The sequence below is a fragment of the Gobio gobio genome (assembly GCF_949357685.1).
Source record: "Gobio gobio genome assembly, chromosome: 6".
Taxonomy (NCBI): Eukaryota; Metazoa; Chordata; class Actinopteri; order Cypriniformes; family Gobionidae; genus Gobio; species Gobio gobio.
Window position 1 is genome coordinate 25,247,663 of NC_137102.1, and position 18,928 is coordinate 25,266,590.

Sequence of the window (18,928 nt, forward strand, 5' to 3'; positions counted from 1 at the left end):
AAACTCTTGAATGACCTTGAACAAGGGATAGACAATTTAGCAAAATTTCACTTCAACATTTGGGCTGCAGATTGTTTCATCATCCACACATCCTTGAAAACATCTTGAGGCAAAATAGGCTAAGACTATTGTTAACATCCTCATGAATATTTATGCTAGAAGAATTCAGTCTTAACAACAGACTCATTAGGACTCAGTAACATAAAAACATATATATTTGGCCTTAAGCAATGAAATGGAAACTTTAATTCCGTTTCGTTTCGTTGCGATGGACGTCACTTTGTATCAGAAAGTTGGAGTTGTTCAGAAAGTTGGAGGGTGGACTTGCTATCACATAAATATATATAGCCCACCCTCCAACTTTTTGAAACAAAGTGACCTCCATTGCAACGAAACAAAATGGAATTAAAGTTTCAAGAAGCAGAATAGTACAAAGCAATTTAGTAGTGTAAAATACTATAAGGCACTTTTGTTTATAGAATACATTACTAATGTGAGACAAATGAAAGTGAGCAGGCTATTTCTAACTTGCTTTTCAATGATGCTACATGCACATGTTGAAATGTACAGTATTTTTATCCAGCTTTGACTGCAAGACGAGCCAGTTTGTATCTTTTGAAATATAATGCAGCTCAAAAGTGTAAAACAAGGACAAATCACTAAATATTTTAAGTGTGCTCTAGCCTCACCTCCTGGTTGGGGACGCTGAGGTAGCCGCGGTGGGGTTTGAAGGCTTTATGCGGTGGGCGGGAGAACATCCAGTTTTTACTGAAGCTCTGGCCAAATACAGGCTGCAGCAGGAAGTAGGGTTTCTCTGAGTAATTAATTACCACCAAAAATAGAGACACCACCACAATCAGACTGGTCACTATCACTGACTTCTTCTGTGAGGAGAGAAAGAAGAACAGAAAACATATCGTCATTTAGATTTTCTTATTCATGGGCAAAATGTGGCAATAAAACATTCAGCAAAATATTCATAGTTACAGTCCAATTTTTTTTTCTTTCTTTTTGAAAAATTGATAATGAAAAGAGTTGTTTAAGCTTCAAAAGAACAAAATAAAAAATACATTAGCTACTCATTTCAAAGAAGGTTTCGCTTTTTAAGTAATAAACATTAAATAAACATCAGAATTAAGTGGCATCGTGCCATTCTGCTTTAAACCTGCTGTGGTGCAACCTCTTCTAAAAAAGACAAATCTGGATCCGACACTACTAAATAATTATCGGCCGATCTCAAAACAGTCCTTTTAATAAAAAATCATGGAAAATGTTGTTTATCATCCTTTTTTTAAGGAAATGGCAATCTGGGTTTAGAGCACATCACAGCACAGAGTTGGCTCTCCTTGAGGTGTGTTGCAACCTGTTGCTGCTGATGATTCAGGAAAGTGTGCGTGCAGTTCTCAGTTCTACTTTTGATCTTGCTGATGCATTTGACACCATAGTTCATGCAATTTTGCTGGAACATTCACGACAGTGGGCAGGGATGTAAGGGACTGTTGTTGAATGGTTTTCCTCCAATTTTAAATAAGAATCTCTGAAGAATTGGGAAATGTTTCCTCTTCCCCTGAATCTATTACCTGTGGTGTTCCACAAGGCTATATGTTGGGCCCAGTTTTATTTTCTGTATATATGCTTCCATTGGCTCATATTTGACCGAAACACAATTAATCCTACCATCTTTAGGGTTGTCTGTTTAGTTTTAATTTTCATGGACTTTTAGGTTGCTTGTCATTATTTCCTTTTATCTTTGTTCACGTTTCCCGCCACTGATTTGTTACCATGGATATTCATTTAATCATCACAGCTGTTACATTGTGTATTGAGTTTATTTTATTCCTAAGTTTTGGTTTATTTCTAAATACATTCGTATTGGAACCTTTTTGACTCATCTTCATCTGTGGACCTTTATAACTGTGACAAGACTGATGATATTCAGCTTTATCTCTCTCTAAAACTACAGTAGGTTATACATTTGTTACTGTTGTAATGAAATTAAAAAAATGAATGGCAACAAACTTTTAGAGACAAAATGTTGGTTGAAATGTTGGGAATTATTTATTTCCCACAAACTAAAGACAAATATTTATTTGATAATTGTTCATACAGTAACTTGGGTCATATGGTTTAAAGGTACAATATAATCAATATTACATTTGAAGGAATGTTTAACTTTTTAGTTAGGGGGAAAATCATGTGGTAAAAGGGTTGCATGATGTAGGGATATAGCTAAATATGATCTTTTTGGTCTTGCATGTATTTAAAACAACCTATTTATCATGCTCAGTTATTTTTACGTTAGATAATACTTTATACAATCATACAACACAACATGTGAAATGATAATAAGCCAAATCAATAATATCTTAATAGGACAAAGCTCTTATTTCTCAGTGCATGTCCTAATGGCCTGAGCAGTTCAAAACCTCAACCCTTTCAAACAGAAGTTAGAAGTACAGCAGAAGTCATTCTGTATTCCTTAAAGAGGATTAAACTTGACAGAAACCGAAGCTCTTTTCTCTGTTTTGCACTCGACTGATCGCAGAGGACAACTCAAGCCAATGAATTGTTAATTTTTTTCACCATTAAAACAGAATATTCTCCTCCTTCACATTTATCTGATATGACATTTTCCACTGAGTATTAAAAAAAAATTCAGAAAGCTCTTAAAATTTGACGTTTTACATTCTCTGTTCTTTTTTCACAGTGAAAGATGGAGAACTGTCAAAGATATCTCTGCATAATGATGTGCCCAGAGACATAATGAATGTGGATGTGTCAAAAGAAATGCTTAAAACTCTTAAAAAGACTTGAAACATGACCTTGATTAGACTGAATGCATAGTTTCTGGACAAGTACTTGGAATATGATGGACATTCTATGCTAGACATGAAATATTATGTAATCTCTTCGAAATAACCTGGTCTAAACATCTTATGCAATAAACATTTTAGCAATTAAACTTTTATGAATTATTGAAACCTATGAAATTAAAATAAAAGTTTTCTGGCTTTTAGTCCCGGTCAGTTATCTCTGAAGTCACGTACTGGCTTACAAAAGTATTTCTTGGGAAAATGTATCGAAAATGTTAATGAACCATCTATGAGATGATTTGCTAATGAGCAGCAACAAGTAGCAAAGATTGGTTCTACATGGTTGTAAAGTAAGCTACACTTGATCATTGAACATTTAATTAGCAAAATTTTGAGGGCAAAAAGGATCCATTGTCTATTGCGAATAGCAATGTATGAAGCACAGCTCACTTAGAAGTCAATCTCAAACCAAAGTAGTCTGTTGGTCAATGTGGTAAATGTTCATGACCAAAAGAACCTAATGCAAAATCTGCATGGTGAAACTTTCACTGAAAAATCCAGATACAGTGGATTCCTACCACTGGGTTTTCCCAGCGACAATTCGCCAAACAACAGTAGATGTGGCTGCATCTTGAAATAAGATTAAAATTATTTAAGGTTCAAGTGCTTATCTTTGCATCATGCCTCAAGCAACTTGTACAGCAATGTAACTGATGAATCTCCATGCAATAGAGATATAAAAAAGCAAAAGCCCCCTCTTTCACTGCTAAGGTGTGGATGTCTCTGTTCTTTGATGAAGTTTGATGGCCCGAAATTTGCCATCTAGAATAGAATCGTGTCTGGAATAATAAGGTGCCTGTCAGCAAATCTTTCTGAGCCAGTGGGGCTCAAATCTGGCACATCAAACATCTCAGGGAGGGTGTTTGGGTTTGCACTTCACAGGAAGACATCAAACATGAAGAGCTGATTTAAAAAAAATGACCATTTAAAGCTCAGACTAAAAGATTGCACTGCATAGATTGCTTGAATGTTACATCATCAATGGTCTCGCATTCATGTCGTGTCATTAAGATGAACAGTGAAGACATAAAGGAACGGATGCACCTTGGGTAGAATCAAATTTCTGTGTATATATTTATTGTCTGGTAAGAGGGTTTCTCACTAAAGTGTTTTGAAATTAAATATTGCTAAAAAGGAAGACTTCTAATATATCACTGTTTTATGCACCTTGCATAGAAATCTAGATTTTGCATTTATGTTTGTATGCAGTTTTTTGGTAGAGCCTTTGTAACTAAATTGATTTTAAATTAAATCATGCTGAAAATAGTATTTTAAAACACTTTCTAATATCTATGTTGTCTCCTGCAAAAACAGATTAATTCTCACTGCGGTTGTTAAAAGGCTATATAATCAGATTACAGACTAAAATTTGATTTGGTTTTGACAATCATCCAAGTCATAGAGCAAAACTGATTTACCCCCTAAAGCACTTCAATACTCAACCAACAGAGAAAGGAGAAGGGGAAAAAAACATCTGCTTGACCACTCATCTCATCTGTTCTCATAGCAAGGGGGAATAAAAAGAAAATATCCCTCCACCTTGATTTGAATCTGTGGCCACAAATCTTGGCAAAGTGATGTGTCAGATTTGAGGGTGAGGTAAAGGCTTAGGGGACAAGGGAGTAAGTCGAAGAACTTCCATCAGCAACAGCATATGACTCATCTCATCATTGTACTATCCATCAGGATAATCATTGCACAGGCCTTGTGTTCTGCACAATTTCACCCATTTCGGTGGAGAGGAATTATTCAAAAGCAGGGACAAACAGAAAGAGATGAAAGAGAGAGAGAGAGCAAGAGAGAGGACAACAGCGCCATCATAGGACTATTATGATACTCAAAATAAAAGAGACCAATATGATCCAATTATGGACAACTGAGTGACCATTAAAAAAAAAAACTCCTGAACGCTACCATTGCTACCATTAGGAAGCTATTACAGACATTAGTTGATATATGAGGAGAAGAATAGGGGCAAACTAGATTTGTATGTTTTCTGAAGAAAATGTGAGTGGCGACAATGTAAAAATGTGACTGAGAGGCTGTGTCAAAATTATGCTTCATGTTGATTTCTGTTCTTGTGGCCTATTTTTCAAGTCAGTGTCTTTCTCGTTCAGCTCACCTGTTCTTAATTAAGTCGCTCATTAGTTCCCTCATATTTTCTGGTATATACACTCCCTGTTTGGTTCAGTTCTTTGTCTGGTCTCGTCGTTGTTTAGTGGATGTGTTCTTGTGTTTATCATGTGGATTTATTAAAGATGATTCTGTATTCTCCTTCGTCGTTAGCTAATTTATACAGCCACAGCGTGATAGAAGACCAGACCAATACAGTGATATTGTTTCCCACTTTCCACATGGACCTGCCAGCAGTGCTGCTAGCAGGACCGCTCACTGGAAGAACACACCCAAGACTTTTTAGATCTAGTGTGCCAAACGCACTGGACTGGGACCGCTTCCCCTTTCTTTTCATATTACACCAGCCTTAGTGAGCGGTCCAAGCCAAGGCACGTCTTCCAGTCAGCGGTCCAAAGATTTTGCCACGTTTGGGTGCCGGTTCATAACGAAACAGCTTTCACCATTGGCCTTGCCGATCCAACCAGCTCCATTTCACCGGACACACACCTGAGCCCAGTCAGCCTTCACCAAACCAGACGGAGCTACAGCAGAACTCCACCACAGACACGGAGCCTGAGCCTGCTGCAAATGCACCATGTAATGCCCCGGAGTATTAATACTCCACAAGTTTTATTACTGGATGAATCAGCATTTTTTAACAAATCTCTTGAATAAATGATTAAATGACAAATGCTTTTTTTAACAGTCACAGTTGTTATCCATTTGCCACCTGTATGCCTGCCTTTGTGAAAGCATTATTAAAACTATTTTAGGTTGTTTGGAACCTTCTTCTCTTGTCTTTGCCTGTTCCCCAGCAAACACCCCATGACAGATGACCAGACCAAAAATGGACTACGCAGCACAATTTGCTGCTGTGGCTCATGAGACCCAGAACTTTTTCATTTTCACCGAAAGATTTTGCCGTCTTGCACTCACGACAACGAGACCCTGAAGTCACTTTTCTGGATCGGGGGAAAACTAGTATCATCACGTCAACCTCCCAAACACCAAAGGACTAAACTAGAGAGAGGCTGTCATCAGGTGGTTGGAAAGCGTCGCGTCACGTCCCGTCCCGATCCAGATCAGGGGGCACCACCAGCCGGAATCATATTTATTGTCCATAGAGAACTGTAATTCATCAGCCTGTTCAGACTTACCGTCTCCGGCGTGAGGACTCCGATCTTTTGAATATTCCTATCTAATAATTGTCTCATCGACACGGCATCCTCAATAAACCCGTCTCTGGCATGATGACTCCGATCTTTCGAATATTCCCATCTAATAAATGCCTCATCGACACGACATCCTCAATAAACCCGTCTCCGGCGTGATGACTACGATCTTTCAAATATTCCGATCTAATATGACTTCTGACCTGTAATGTTGCCAGAATCATAATCATATACTGTTTTTTCGTTGGCCAGAGGAGAACTGGCACCCCGACTGAGCCTGGTTTCTCCCAAGGTTTATTTTTCTCCATTATGCCATCTGATGGAGTTTTGGTTCCTTGCCACCGTCGCCTTTGGCTTGGCTTGCTCAGTTGGGGACACGAAAATGTATTTGAATATTTAGTTGAAAAATTTAAACAAAATTACTGATCTGCCAGCATTATCACTATATGATAATTGAGATGAGCTGGATGACATCACCGTTTTCTCCAGAGCGGCTGTACAGCTGAATCAAATTCTGTTGCATTATTTTCCTGTTTAACACTGTGAAGCTGCTTTGAAACAATCTGCATTGTAAAAAGTGTTATATAAATAAAGGTGACTTGACTTGACTTACCACTATGTAAGTTCTACAATATGATCTGGGATTTATTATTTTCGCTAACCTGTGTGGACTGAGTCATAATTGCTATCAACCTCTCAAATTTGGTTGTGTCACCACCACCACAGTAGCCTGGTTAAAACCAGACCATTCTCAGTAGTAACGGAGTTATGGTCTGGCAAAGCTTCATAAACAAATAATTTCCAAAGGGGCGTCACCAACGGGCGTCGCTCAAATGCCTCTCGGCGCAATTGGATAGACCTAAAACCAATCAGAGCGATGAGGGAGATGAGGTATGCAGAGCGACGGAGAAACACCTTTGACTCTGGCCGTTTCTCAATATGCGGACTTGTCTGTACCACTGTCTATGGTCTGTACTTGTGTTCTTAAATAGGAAATGTCCCCGGTTTCCATTTCAGAAATCTGGTCACCTTACCTAAACCACATATTAATGTTTAATTATTTTTAAAATGTAAACGAAAAGAGGCAGGGTGTTTTATTATAAATATATAAGATAATGAATGTAGGCCTAACTACGTGTTGCCTGAACCACATGTGTGTGGCTAATATGTTTCAGTTTTTTTTTTTATGAAATGAGGCAGTGGTTTTTTATGACATATTTTGTACGCGAACTTCTAACTTGCGTCCGTGACTTACCAAGTTTGACTCCGGAGAATGAACTCCCGATGACGGTAATAGTTAATATTAAACATATTATAGCCACACAAATGTAGTGAAGGCAATGCATATTATCTTCAATGCATGTATATAACAAAACGAAATATTTAAAAAAAACGGCCTCTTTTCGTTTACATTAAAGAGCACCTATCATGGCATTTAAAATGTTCAAAATATTGTTTTAGAAGTCCCCAACAACAGTTTTGCATGCATGCAATGACAAAAAAAGACTTTAGTTTTCTTATAATATGTATTTATTTTTACCTGTTTTGACAGCGATTCTCAAATGATTCCTTTAGCACTCACTTTTCAAAACCCCGCCTTTACGTGACAATCTGCGGTGATTGGTCCGATGACCCAGTCAGTTGTGATTGGTATAGTCTGTGCAGATATTTTCGGAAACGGAACGCCCATCAAAGTCTTATAGTGACAGTAATTTGTTAATATGTGTCAGGAGTTATGAATATGAAAACCGCGTCGGAACCGTTTGATTGTAATATGAGCCTCAGCTGATCTCATTCATAAAAAAACTCCTATTCTCCTCACGAAGACTCGCGACAAATCAACATCCCTCAGGGCTTTTAGTTCAAAAGTGTGCAGATGAGGAGAAATATTGATAGATTCTCATATGTCTGTGTCAAATTTCTAAACAGAGGAGTATTTTTTATTCAATACTTCCTCAAAATGCGCAGATGTATCCTAATCATGAGCGATCGAGTCTCTTATGTGTTGTTTTCAATTCATACTGGCAGCCGGAGGGCGCTCTGTGCACATGTAGTCCATATATGGTACAGACAGACGAAGAAGATACCATGTGCCATAATAGAAGTCCATAATAAAAGCTTCCTGAGATCGCGAAACATGCAAATAGAGACATTTGACGATTAAATAAACACACAATCGCGACAATATATGGTTTGTCTTCAAGCCACTTAGTCTTCAAATGCTCATCCTTGGGCAGATGAAAAAAGTTTGCTTTTGAGTGGCACTTCAGATCACCGCGTCTCGTCGCCATGATGTTTTCTAGTTTTCACTGGCGTCTTGGAGCGCAATAAGTGGGCGTATCGTATTCAAATAACTTGACAAGTTGACGTCATCTAGTCAGAGAAAAAGCTTCGGTCTTCTAACGATTCTTAAAAATGACTCAGAGTCGACTCTTACTTTTGAAAGAAAATAACTATATATACGGTGTACTGTCATATTTCAAAATTTTGAAGGATGTTTTTGTTCACTTAGATCTATGTTACACACTACATGAAAGGTAAATTTCAAAATTCCATGATAGGTGCTCTTTAAAACATAAAAACATGTAATATCATGTGTGCATAATATAGCCTATGATTATCACTGTAATACAATGAGATATGACATAAAACAAAACCCAGTCTCTTTTTGTTAAATGTTAGTTTAATGCGTGATCAATATCCATTTTAAAAGTATAAGTAAAAGGTATAAGAAGCTATACAATACATAAAGCAATTCAGTCAAAGAAAGTCAGCGCTAGGAGACTACAACGGTAATAGCTTACAAATATAAAGTTATGAAACTTCACTTTGCCCTCAGACAAAACGATCTGTCAGGGAACAAATTATAGATTAATGAGAGAAAAGATCAGCCGTCAGATCTACACAAGACGAATCATATCTTCACATCAGAGCCAGCGGCAGACGGCAGAAGAACTGGCCGAGGAAAGGCGCCTCTCGGTGGGGTTGAGCAATTGAGCGCCGCTGGTCCACTGGAGCTCACAACTCCAAAAACGGCAGATCAAATTTTCAAAAAGGCGCTCTCTTTATAAATAAAACCACAGATTTTGGCTTTAAAAACAACTACATTCTCGCCTGAAAAGGACTTAAAACTATATTTTGTGAAACATTAACACTACCAGAGGGCTCTCGCTAAGACAAGCAAGCTGGTATATCAGACTTTTGCCAAATCCAGTCGGTAAGACAGCGATGACATCTTTTTTAGATATGAAGGCTTCGAGTGTTGTTCTGGGTTTTAACGGAATGGAAAAGTTTAAATCGCTTAAAACAGCCGCGATAGCTGATAGTGATGTTCCACTGCTGCATCCATCTTTGTAGTCAGTGTACAGAATCTGCTTCACTGTCGCTGCGCTGTCGTCATCGTGTAAAGCCCGCCTCAACGTTTCTGATTGGTGCCTCGATTTCTAGGGTTTAGAAATGGGTTTGAATGGGCTCTTTGCCAGACTACTTGCAGAGCAAATCTAAATTTGCCGGAAGTTGTCTGGGTTTTCCCAGGCTACCACCACAGAGCTCAGCCATTCCTCCCGATTGGTCACACCACTTTCGCCATGGACTTACGGGCCATCCGCTGCACTCCGTCCATCCACCCCTTCAGCTGCAGCAGGTTCCTCCTTCCCATCGGCATCGCCTCTGTCCTCGGTTACATCGTCATCGCCCCAGCACTCCGGTACTCTTGACTCCACCTCCAGAACCAGCAATGGTGCTCAGCTCCCTCGACCATCTGTCTGCGCCATCGGATCCACCGTTCATCCCCAGATGTCGACAGCCAAGCCAGCAACATTTTGGCTCCTTCCTCCCTCGTCTTCGCCTTGGGCTGTCGAGACTGGAGAGCTCTGGGTCTGTGCCATCAGGAACTCTCTGTCGTTCCTGCTGGGGTCTCGTCGTCCTGCCATCACCAGCCCTTCGCCACATCCTGCCACCATCCCAACTCATCAGGCACCTCCCCTCGTCCTCCTCCAAAGCCCCCTGTTGTAGTTATGGTGCCAGGTTGCGCCTTGCCGGAGGGGGGCAGTTATGTTCTATTAGTTTCTCATGAACTTGTTTTCATTTGTCATGTGTCTTCTTTGTTCAGATTCTTGCCACTCATCTGTCTCCTTGGTTACCGTCATTATTAGTTCTGTGTTTCAGCTGTGTTTGATTAATCATCAGCTGTGTTTGCTTTAAGTTGTACCCTCACAGTCACTCTTGGTCTGGTCCCAATTATGTTATTTGTGTTTATTACACGGCTCTAGGCCTGTCGCGATAGTCAATAAATCAATTAATTGCACGATAAAAAAAAATGAGCTCGATAATTTTTCCAGCCACGATAATTTCCAGCGTCCGTTTTTATATCCATTTTTGCAGAGTGTTACATTATAGGATCACGCTCTTATACATGTAAATGCTTCGAAGCGCGACAAAACACAAGAGAACGCACTGTATGTCAATGTCCTGTCTGTCTGTGTGGCTGCGTCTCATGTCAGCTAATCGAGGGACACTCTGACACACACACACACACACACACTCGACGGCGTCTCCTGCTCCCATCGAGTTCTCTTTTGCTCATGAACAAACAATAACAACAACACAACAGAGAATTTTGAGTATTCTCATATTAGGAGTCTTAAATTAGTTAAATAACGTCTCAAATGAACTTAAACAGTTGTGAGGAAATGAGATGAGCGGGACAGCGCGTGATATCCGCGTCCTGTTCGGCAAGCGGCTGTTCTTAAAGTGACAGGAGCACTGATGATGCCTGTCATTAATGTTCATCAAAGAACAACAGGAACAGAGAAAATTGTAGCTTTAATGATGATTAATCTATATTTCATTTATCATTTATGCAGTTAAGAAAGGTGTTTGATAACTATTATATTTCTGTATATGTCTAACAGGGAAGGCCACGGGTAAATATAACATTTATTATAATTTGGTTATGTAAAGATTGTTTTAAGTTCACTTAAATTAAAAGTAGTTTTTTTAAAGCCTAATAAATGTTGAAATTGGGAGCTTTCAGTTATACTGTAATGTAACGTCATTAATGTTTCATAGAGACAGTATCAGTGATACTGGCCTTCATTCATAAAAACATGACAATACAACACATATTTAAAATATGCTGTCAATAAATTGTTTCTACATTAATTTGGAGAGTAACTGAAGTTATTACAATATCAAAACATTAAAAATGTATTAATCGTGATTAATTACAGAATTTTTTTTGATTAATTAGTTAATTTTTTTTATGGATTCCCAGCACTACCAATCAACTACACAATCATCCGCTGCAGTTCCCTTTCAGTCGGTCACGTTCGACGTACGTCGGAACTGACCGACGAATTGGGATCTGATCTCAGAGACCAATCTACTTCGAGTGTATTAAAAACGAGCCAATGGAGATTGGCATGCGATCCACGCATTCCACGCACCGCCCCGCAGCGCGGGTATAAATAAGGAAGTGGAATGCTTGATCATTGCCTTTTTTTTCGGAGCCGAACAGCGTCATTGCTGTGTCTACGAAGAGTGTTATTCGAGTCTCGTGAGAAGGATTGCTGTTCCAGTGCGGGTGTGACGGCGCTTTTCAGCGGGTGGCCGCTTCAGAGGAGATAAAGAGCTGGTTTTGTTGGTTGGCTGGGCGTTTCCATTTCTGAGTGCTCACGCAGGCTTGCACTATCTGAACTGCGTGAGCCGCGGTCATCTCCCTGAGTGCTTCAGCACTGAAAGAGCGGTTTTCCTTTTCTAAAAGAGCAACACGGTTTGACCCTGCGTCTTTTTCAAGATGTCATTCAAACCGTGTGTTTCTGGATGCGGTTGTTTCCTGTCCTCATTTGACGGCCACGATCTCTCTCACATATAAACATATGTGATTGCGTTCGTGGGTGATCCATGCTCTCTCAGGAGAGCATGGTCACGTCGGCGCGTTGTTCGTCTCACCTTTCTCGTAAGGGCTCGAGCGTTCAGCGCGCCGTGTGCCGTCGAGCGCCGGCTGACAGCGGGGGTTGCCACGGCAACCCAGCGCGTCACTCGGCACTCTCTAGATGCGCGGTCCAGACTATGAAACCTCAAATGGGGTTGAGTCCCTTTCCTTATTCCCTGATCTAGTTTCTTTTCTGGTGCATCAGAAAAGGACTACTTTAGTTAATAAGCTTTGGTGGACCTGAGGATTACAGTGGGGCATCCCCGCCGGGTACATCTCTTCGGGCCCCCACTCCTCTATCGCATCATGAGCATGCCGAGACTTTGTTCGTGGGTGGTTCATGTTCTCTCATGAGAACATGACCACGTCGGTGCGGTGTTCGTCTTGCCTTTTCATAGGGCTTGAGCGTTCAGCGCACCGTGTGCCGTCGAGTTTGACGGCCACGTTCACTGTTTCACATGCCTGCTGGTAGCTTACAGATGGGATTGCTGGTCCTTTTAAAACAAGGAGACCTAATGTTTCATTTGTGGCTCTGGCAGAGGACAGATGTCAATTGCAGCATCGGAGAGAGGGCTGTTATGCACTGGAAATGATGAGGCTGAGTTTCCCACTATAATGGTGTGTGCTTTTGCTGAATCAGATTCAGAGTTGGCAGCCATGCTTTCCCGGGTGGCTGAGGCGTAGTGCAACGCTTAAATCGCCTTGCCTACCCCCGTGCCTTTTTTCCCGGATGGGCATTGGAAAAATTAGCAGTATGGAACTATTTGGTGTCAAAATATGGAACACCAAAAGGGCCGAAATCTGTATAAATTTTTCCCTCTCTCACTACCCTCTGTCCTGCATGTACGAGGGTAGTCCCGACCCAGGGGTTATGCAGGAACTGCGTGCGGTGGTGGACCTCGCTCTCTGGGCGACGGAAGTCACTGCACGCTCCCTGGGTCAGGCGATGTCCACACTAGTGGTCCAGGAACCTGGGGCTAAACCTGGCAGATATGCGTGAGTCCGACTAAGTTCGGTTCCTTAGCGCCCCTGTCTGTCAGGCTGGCCTCTTCGGCGACGCCGTCGAGTACTTAGCCCAGCAGTTCTCGATTGCCTAGAAACAGACAGAGGTGGTTTAAAAAAAAAAAAAAAAATCCTAATTCGCAGCACCTCTGCCTGCTTGTCGCCGAGGGCGCCCCCCCTGCGTCTGCCTCTGCCCCTGCGAAACCCAGGCAGCAGCCTCCATCTGGGAGGCAGGGTGCCGGACGTAAGGGAGGCGCCCAACCCACTCAGGGCTTGCTAGTCTACAAGCAAGCGTAAGGGCAAGCGGCCCTGAGATGGGCACCCCAGGGAGAACAGGAGCTGCTCCGAGGGAGTTGGTGTCCGCACCCCTCCCTCACCCCCCCGGAGGAGGACCGGGGGCCCTGACTGGTGTCAATACTCTGCCGCTGGCTCTCCGGAGTCCAGCGGTACCCACATTTTCAGAGCAGTTTCCTCTCTCCCTGGGCCCCAAGAGGGCCAGGTTGGCAGTGTGCGACGCCCCCGGGCCTTGTCACTTCTTTCCTCCCCTCCCTTCGCCAGGGGGCAGCAGTGTGGGCACCGAGAACGCCCCCGGGCCTTCTCACCCACACTCTGCCCCACCCTGGAATACTCAGACAACACTCCGGGCCGCCTCCGGGCCTCCCGAGTCGGGTCTGTCTATTCCGCCTCGCTGCCCCACCCCGGGTACGTCTGTGGTGCCGTTGGTCCCGCTTGTGCGGTCTCTGGGCTTCGGCCCCCAGGCCGTCTCGCTGGCTCATCCGTACCAACAGACTCTGCTACGCGATTCAGTTCGCTCACCGGCCTCCCAAGTACAAGGGCATCCTCTTCACCTCCGTGCGAAGCAGCGATGCTCAGGTCTTGCGGTCAGAGATCGATGTCCTACTGGCGAAGGACGCGGTCGAGCCGGTTCCTCCAGCCGATATGAAGGCGGGGTTCTACAGCCCCTACTTCATTGTACCCAAGAAAGGGGGTGGGTTACGGCCAATCTTGGACCTGCGTATCCTGAATCGGGCCCTGCACAAGCTCCCGTTCCGGATGCTAACGCAGAAACGCATCTTCGAATGCATCCGTCCCCAAGATTGGTTCGCAGCGATCGACCTGAAGGATGCGTACTTTCATGTCTCTATCCTTCCTCGACACAGACGTTCCTACGTTTTGCGTTCGAGGGGAAGGCATATCAGTACAAAGTCCTGCCCTTCGGGCTGTCCCTGTCGCCTCGCGTCTTCACGAAAGTCGCAGAGGCAGCCATTGTTCCGCTCAGAGAACGCGGCGTTTGTATCCTCAACTATCTCGACGACTGGCTCATACTCGCCCAGTCTCGGGAGCAGTTGTGCGAACACAGGGACATGGTGCTCAGTCACCTCAGCCTGTTGGGCCTTCGGGTCAACCGAGAGAAGAGCAAACTCTGTCCCACGCAGAGGATCTCTTATCTCGGTATGGAGCTGGATTCGGTCAGCCAGACTGCGCGCCTCACGGAAGAGCGGGTCCGGTCGGTGTTGAACTGCTTGAATTCGTTCAAGAACAGGACAGCGGTCCCACTGAATTTTTTTCAGAGGCTCCTGGGGCATATGGCATCTGCAGCCGCGGTAACGCCGCTCGGATTGCTTCATATGAGACCGCTTCAACACTGGCTCCATGGCCGAGTCCCGAGGTGGGCGTGGCAGAGCGGCCAGTACCGGGTCCCCGTGACTCCTTACTGCCGCCAAACTTTCAGCCCATGGTCCGACGCTTCGTTTCTCCGGGCCGGGGTGCCCTTAGAACAAGTGTCCAGGCATGCTGTGCTCTTCACGGATGCCTCCTCCATGGGCTAGGGGGCCACGTACAACGGGCATGCAGTTTCAGGTCTGTGGACGGGACCTCAATTGCATTGGCATATCAATTGCCTCGAGTTGTTAGCGGTACACTTGGCACTGCGCCGCCTCAAGGGGCCGCTACGTGGCAAGCATGTACTGGTCCGTACGGACAGCACTGCGGCCGTTGCGTACATCAACCGTCAGGGTGGTCTACGCTCCCGTTGCATGTTCCAACTCGCCCGCCACCTCCTCCTTTGGAGTCAGAAGCATCTGAGGTCGCTTCGTGCCATTCACATCCCAGGTGCGCTGAACCAGACAGCCGACGAGCTCTCTCGCCAGTCGACACCTCCGGGGGAGTGGCGACTCCATCCCCAGGCGGTCCAGCTGATATGGGACCTCTTCGGAGCCGCACAGGTAGACCTGTTTGCCTCTCCGGACTCGACCCATTGCCAGTGGTACTATTCCCTGACCGGGGGCACCCTCGGCACGGATGCACTGGCGCACAGCTGGCCCCGGGACCTGCGCAAATATGCGTTTCCCCCCCCAGTGAGCCTTCTTGCACAGACCCTGTGCAAGGTCAGGGAGGACGAGGAGCAGGTCTTGTTAGTTGCGCCCTACTGGCCCAACCGGACCTGGTTCCCAGAACTAACTCTCCTCGCGACAGCCCCTCCTTGGCCGATCCCCCTGAGGAGGGACCTTCTTTCTCAGGGACGGGGCACTCTATGGCACCCGCGTCCAGACCTCTGGAAACTCCATGTCTGGTCCCTGGACGGGACGCGGAGGTTCTAGGTGGTCTACCACAGGCAGTGGTGGACACCATCTCTTCTGCTAGAGCCCCCTCTACGAGGCGCCTCTACGCTTTGAAGTGGAACCTGTTCGTTGAATGGTGCTCTTCCCACCGGGAAGACCCCCGAAGGTGTTCGGTTAGTGTCGTGCTTTCTTTCCTGCAAGATGGGCTGGAGCGAAGGCTGTCTCCCTCCACCCTCAAAGTGTACGTCGCAGCAATAGCGGCGTATCACGATGCAGTCGAAGGTAAGTACATAGGAAAGCACGACTTAATCGTCAGGTTCCTCAGAGGTGCGAGGAGGCTAAATCCTCCTCGTCCAAACTCGTTACCCTCTTGGGACTTAGCTCTAGTGCTCAGAGCACTTCAGAGCCCTCCCTTTGAGCCTTTGCAGTCTGTGGAGCTTAAAATCCTGTCAATGAAGACAGTGCTTCTGACGGCATTGGCCTCCATCAAGAGGGTAGGGGACCTGCATGCACTTTCGGTCAACGAATCGTGCCTAGAATTCGGGCCGGCCAACTCTCACGTTGTCCTGAGACCCCGGCCTGGATACGTGCCCAAGGTTCCTACCACTCCCTTCCGGGACCAGGTAGTGAACCTGCAAGCGCTGCCCTCGGAGGAGGCAGACCCAGCCCAGGCTTTGTTATGTCCCGTCCGCGCTCTTCGCGCTTACGACGACCGGACTCAAAGCTTTCGGACCTCAGAGCAACTCTTTGTCTGTTACGGAGGCCAGCAGAAGGGAAAGGCTGTCTCCAAGCAGAGGTTAGCCCACTGGATAGTGGATGCTATCGTCTTGGCTTACCAGTCCCAAGACGTGCCTTGCCCGTTCGGGTTGCGAGCACACTCAACAAGGAGTGTTGCTTCTTCCTGGGCGCTGGCTCAAGGCGCCTCGCTGACAGATATATGTAGAGCTGCGGGCTGGGCGACACCTAACACGTTCGCTAGATTCTATAGCCTCCGTGTAGAGCCGGTATCTTCCCGCATCATCGCCCCCAGTGGCCAGTAGCGCTAAGTGCCCGTTCTAAGTGTCGGCTTGCAACGCCACTCCCGCCCTCTGGGCCGGATACGTGCGTCTATTTTCTCCAGTTGTGTTCCCCGGAAACGGCTAACCCTGTCGAGCTCCTCCGTCACCCCTGCGGTGCCAGACGTTGCGGCCGTCTGACGCCAGGCCTGCACCCGTATGCTTGTGAAACGTGTGTGTAGGCTGGGTTCCATATGTAGCGGTCCCCTCACGGCTACCCCATATGTGTATTCTTCCACGGTACCAGCTGCCCTACTCGGCTAGCCCCGTGTCTTTCCCTTGACAGAGCCCGCTCTGTCGTCTCTGGGCGTTTTCTTTCCCCCCTGGGACCAGGCTGGAACCACCCCAGAGACTGCCATATGTTGCACTACCCTGCCAGGTTAGTCCTTATGTGTATTCTGCCACCTAGCCTTCTACGAAGGACGTGGCTCCGCAGCGTACCATCTCCCGAGACGGGCACGCTTTCCCAGCGTTATCCAATAGTCACACTGAGTGGGTCTTGCAGAAACAGCAGTGACTGACCTCCCTGCTTGGAGCCCTGACTTCCGTACCATCTAAGACGGTCCAGTGCGCTCAAGCAGGACGCTGGAAGGGCCAGCGCCCTGGCGTTTTGGTAGGGATCCCAATTCGTCGGTCAGTTCCGACGTACGTCGAACGTGACCGACTGAAAGGGAACGTCTCGGTTACGTATGTAACCCTCGTTCCCTGAAGGAGGGAACGGAGACGTACGTCCCGTCGCCAGGTGCTGTGCTTCCGCTAGGGGGCCGAGTCACTAGTTCGGCTCCTCAGCAGAAAAAGGCAATGATCAAGCATTCCACTTCCTTATTTATACCCGCGCTGCGGGGCGGTGCGTGGAATGCGTGGATCGCATGCCAATCTCCATTGGCTCGTTTTTAATACACTCGAAGTAGATTGGTCTCTGAGATCAGATCCCAATTCGTCGGTCAGTTCCGACGTACGTCTCCGTTCCCTCCTTCAGGGAACGAGGGTTACATACGTAACCGAGACGTTTTCCAGCTGTTTATTCAAGAGCATTTGTTTGTGAACAGACTGAGAGTCCATTGCTTTTTTTGTTTTGGTTGTTTTGTTCATTTATTGTGGATATTTAAAATGCTTTCCGTTTTCAGTGTTAAATAGTCTTTAGAAATAAAAGTTTATTGATCTTAGAAAAGATGTACATGCTTTATTATGCCATTATCATTATTTTAGATGAAAATGGTCTCAGAACGACAATATTATCGTTTATCGCAATAATTTCTTGGCCAATTTATCGTCCAGCAAAATTTGTTATCGTGACAGGCCTACACGGCTCTGTGGAATACTTGATTCTGATCAGTAAATCACACATTCCAGCGGTATGTTATTCCCAGATAACAACCGCCAAAGTGAATAAAGCACAGCTCATCCAGGTACTACAAGCTATCTCTACTTCCTGCTTCGCTACTGTTCGGACGCTCTTGCTTACTGCTCCGCGCTTTGCTCTATCGCTTCTATATTTTACAACTTCAGCAAATCAGCGCATTGCTCAAACGACAAAGCTTGACTCCAATGATAAAATTAGAAACTCTGGTGACTGAATTCCTAAACAAAAAGCGGAATATTTCAACCGACCAGCCTCCTACTGCCTTCAGCTTACATTCCGGAGAAGGGAAAACACAGCTGCCTACATTCAAAACGACAAGAAAATGCCTCTTCTAGAATCTACTTGCTGCACAAACTGCCACAGACTTTTACAAAGGATTGCAGTTCTTGAAACAAAGTTATTTGTGGAACCATCCAACCTGACGAATCACACAGCAGAGCTTCATCATGATCGCCCTCTGCACACTGCCGGTGAGTCCCATAAATGTAGTGCTACTCAACATATAGATAAACAAGTAACTGATCAACACACTAATCAATGGAACAAACAGGGAGCAAGACCAAAAGGCACTCGAGACATCAGATTGTCACGAGCATCACATATTGCCGCAGTAGCATGCTCTACCCCAGACACAAGGATTGCAAACACTAGTTTTCTACCACCAAATATACATCTTGAAAACAGATTTGAAGTGCTAATCAATGTGGGTGAGGAATCCCCAAACGTGATAAATGTGACCGAACACAGATTGAATCAGCCCGCAGCTAACACTGATGCTAACAGGCGCTCAAGGTCGAGCGGACAGCGGCCCTCAGCTCAGAGCACAGCCGAGCCCAGGACTCTGATAGTGGG

At 45.1% G+C, this 18,928-nt stretch overlaps 1 protein-coding gene across 3 annotated transcripts in view; it reads right to left on the reverse strand.

Annotated features, from left to right (window-relative positions):
* st6galnac3 (ST6 (alpha-N-acetyl-neuraminyl-2,3-beta-galactosyl-1,3)-N-acetylgalactosaminide alpha-2,6-sialyltransferase 3) overlaps window positions 1–18,928 on the reverse strand; it is a 182,451-nt gene that overhangs the window by 132,047 nt on the left and 31,476 nt on the right. For all 3 annotated transcript variants that reach the window (XR_013816785.1, XM_079820173.1, XM_079820172.1), the window contains exon 2: window positions 690–884. Coding sequence is in view for 2 of the 3 variants with exons in the window: in XM_079820173.1 (XP_079676299.1) it covers window positions 690–884 (195 nt within the window). In the remaining variant the exon portion in view is untranslated. The remainder of the gene's footprint in view (window positions 1–689; window positions 885–18,928) is intronic.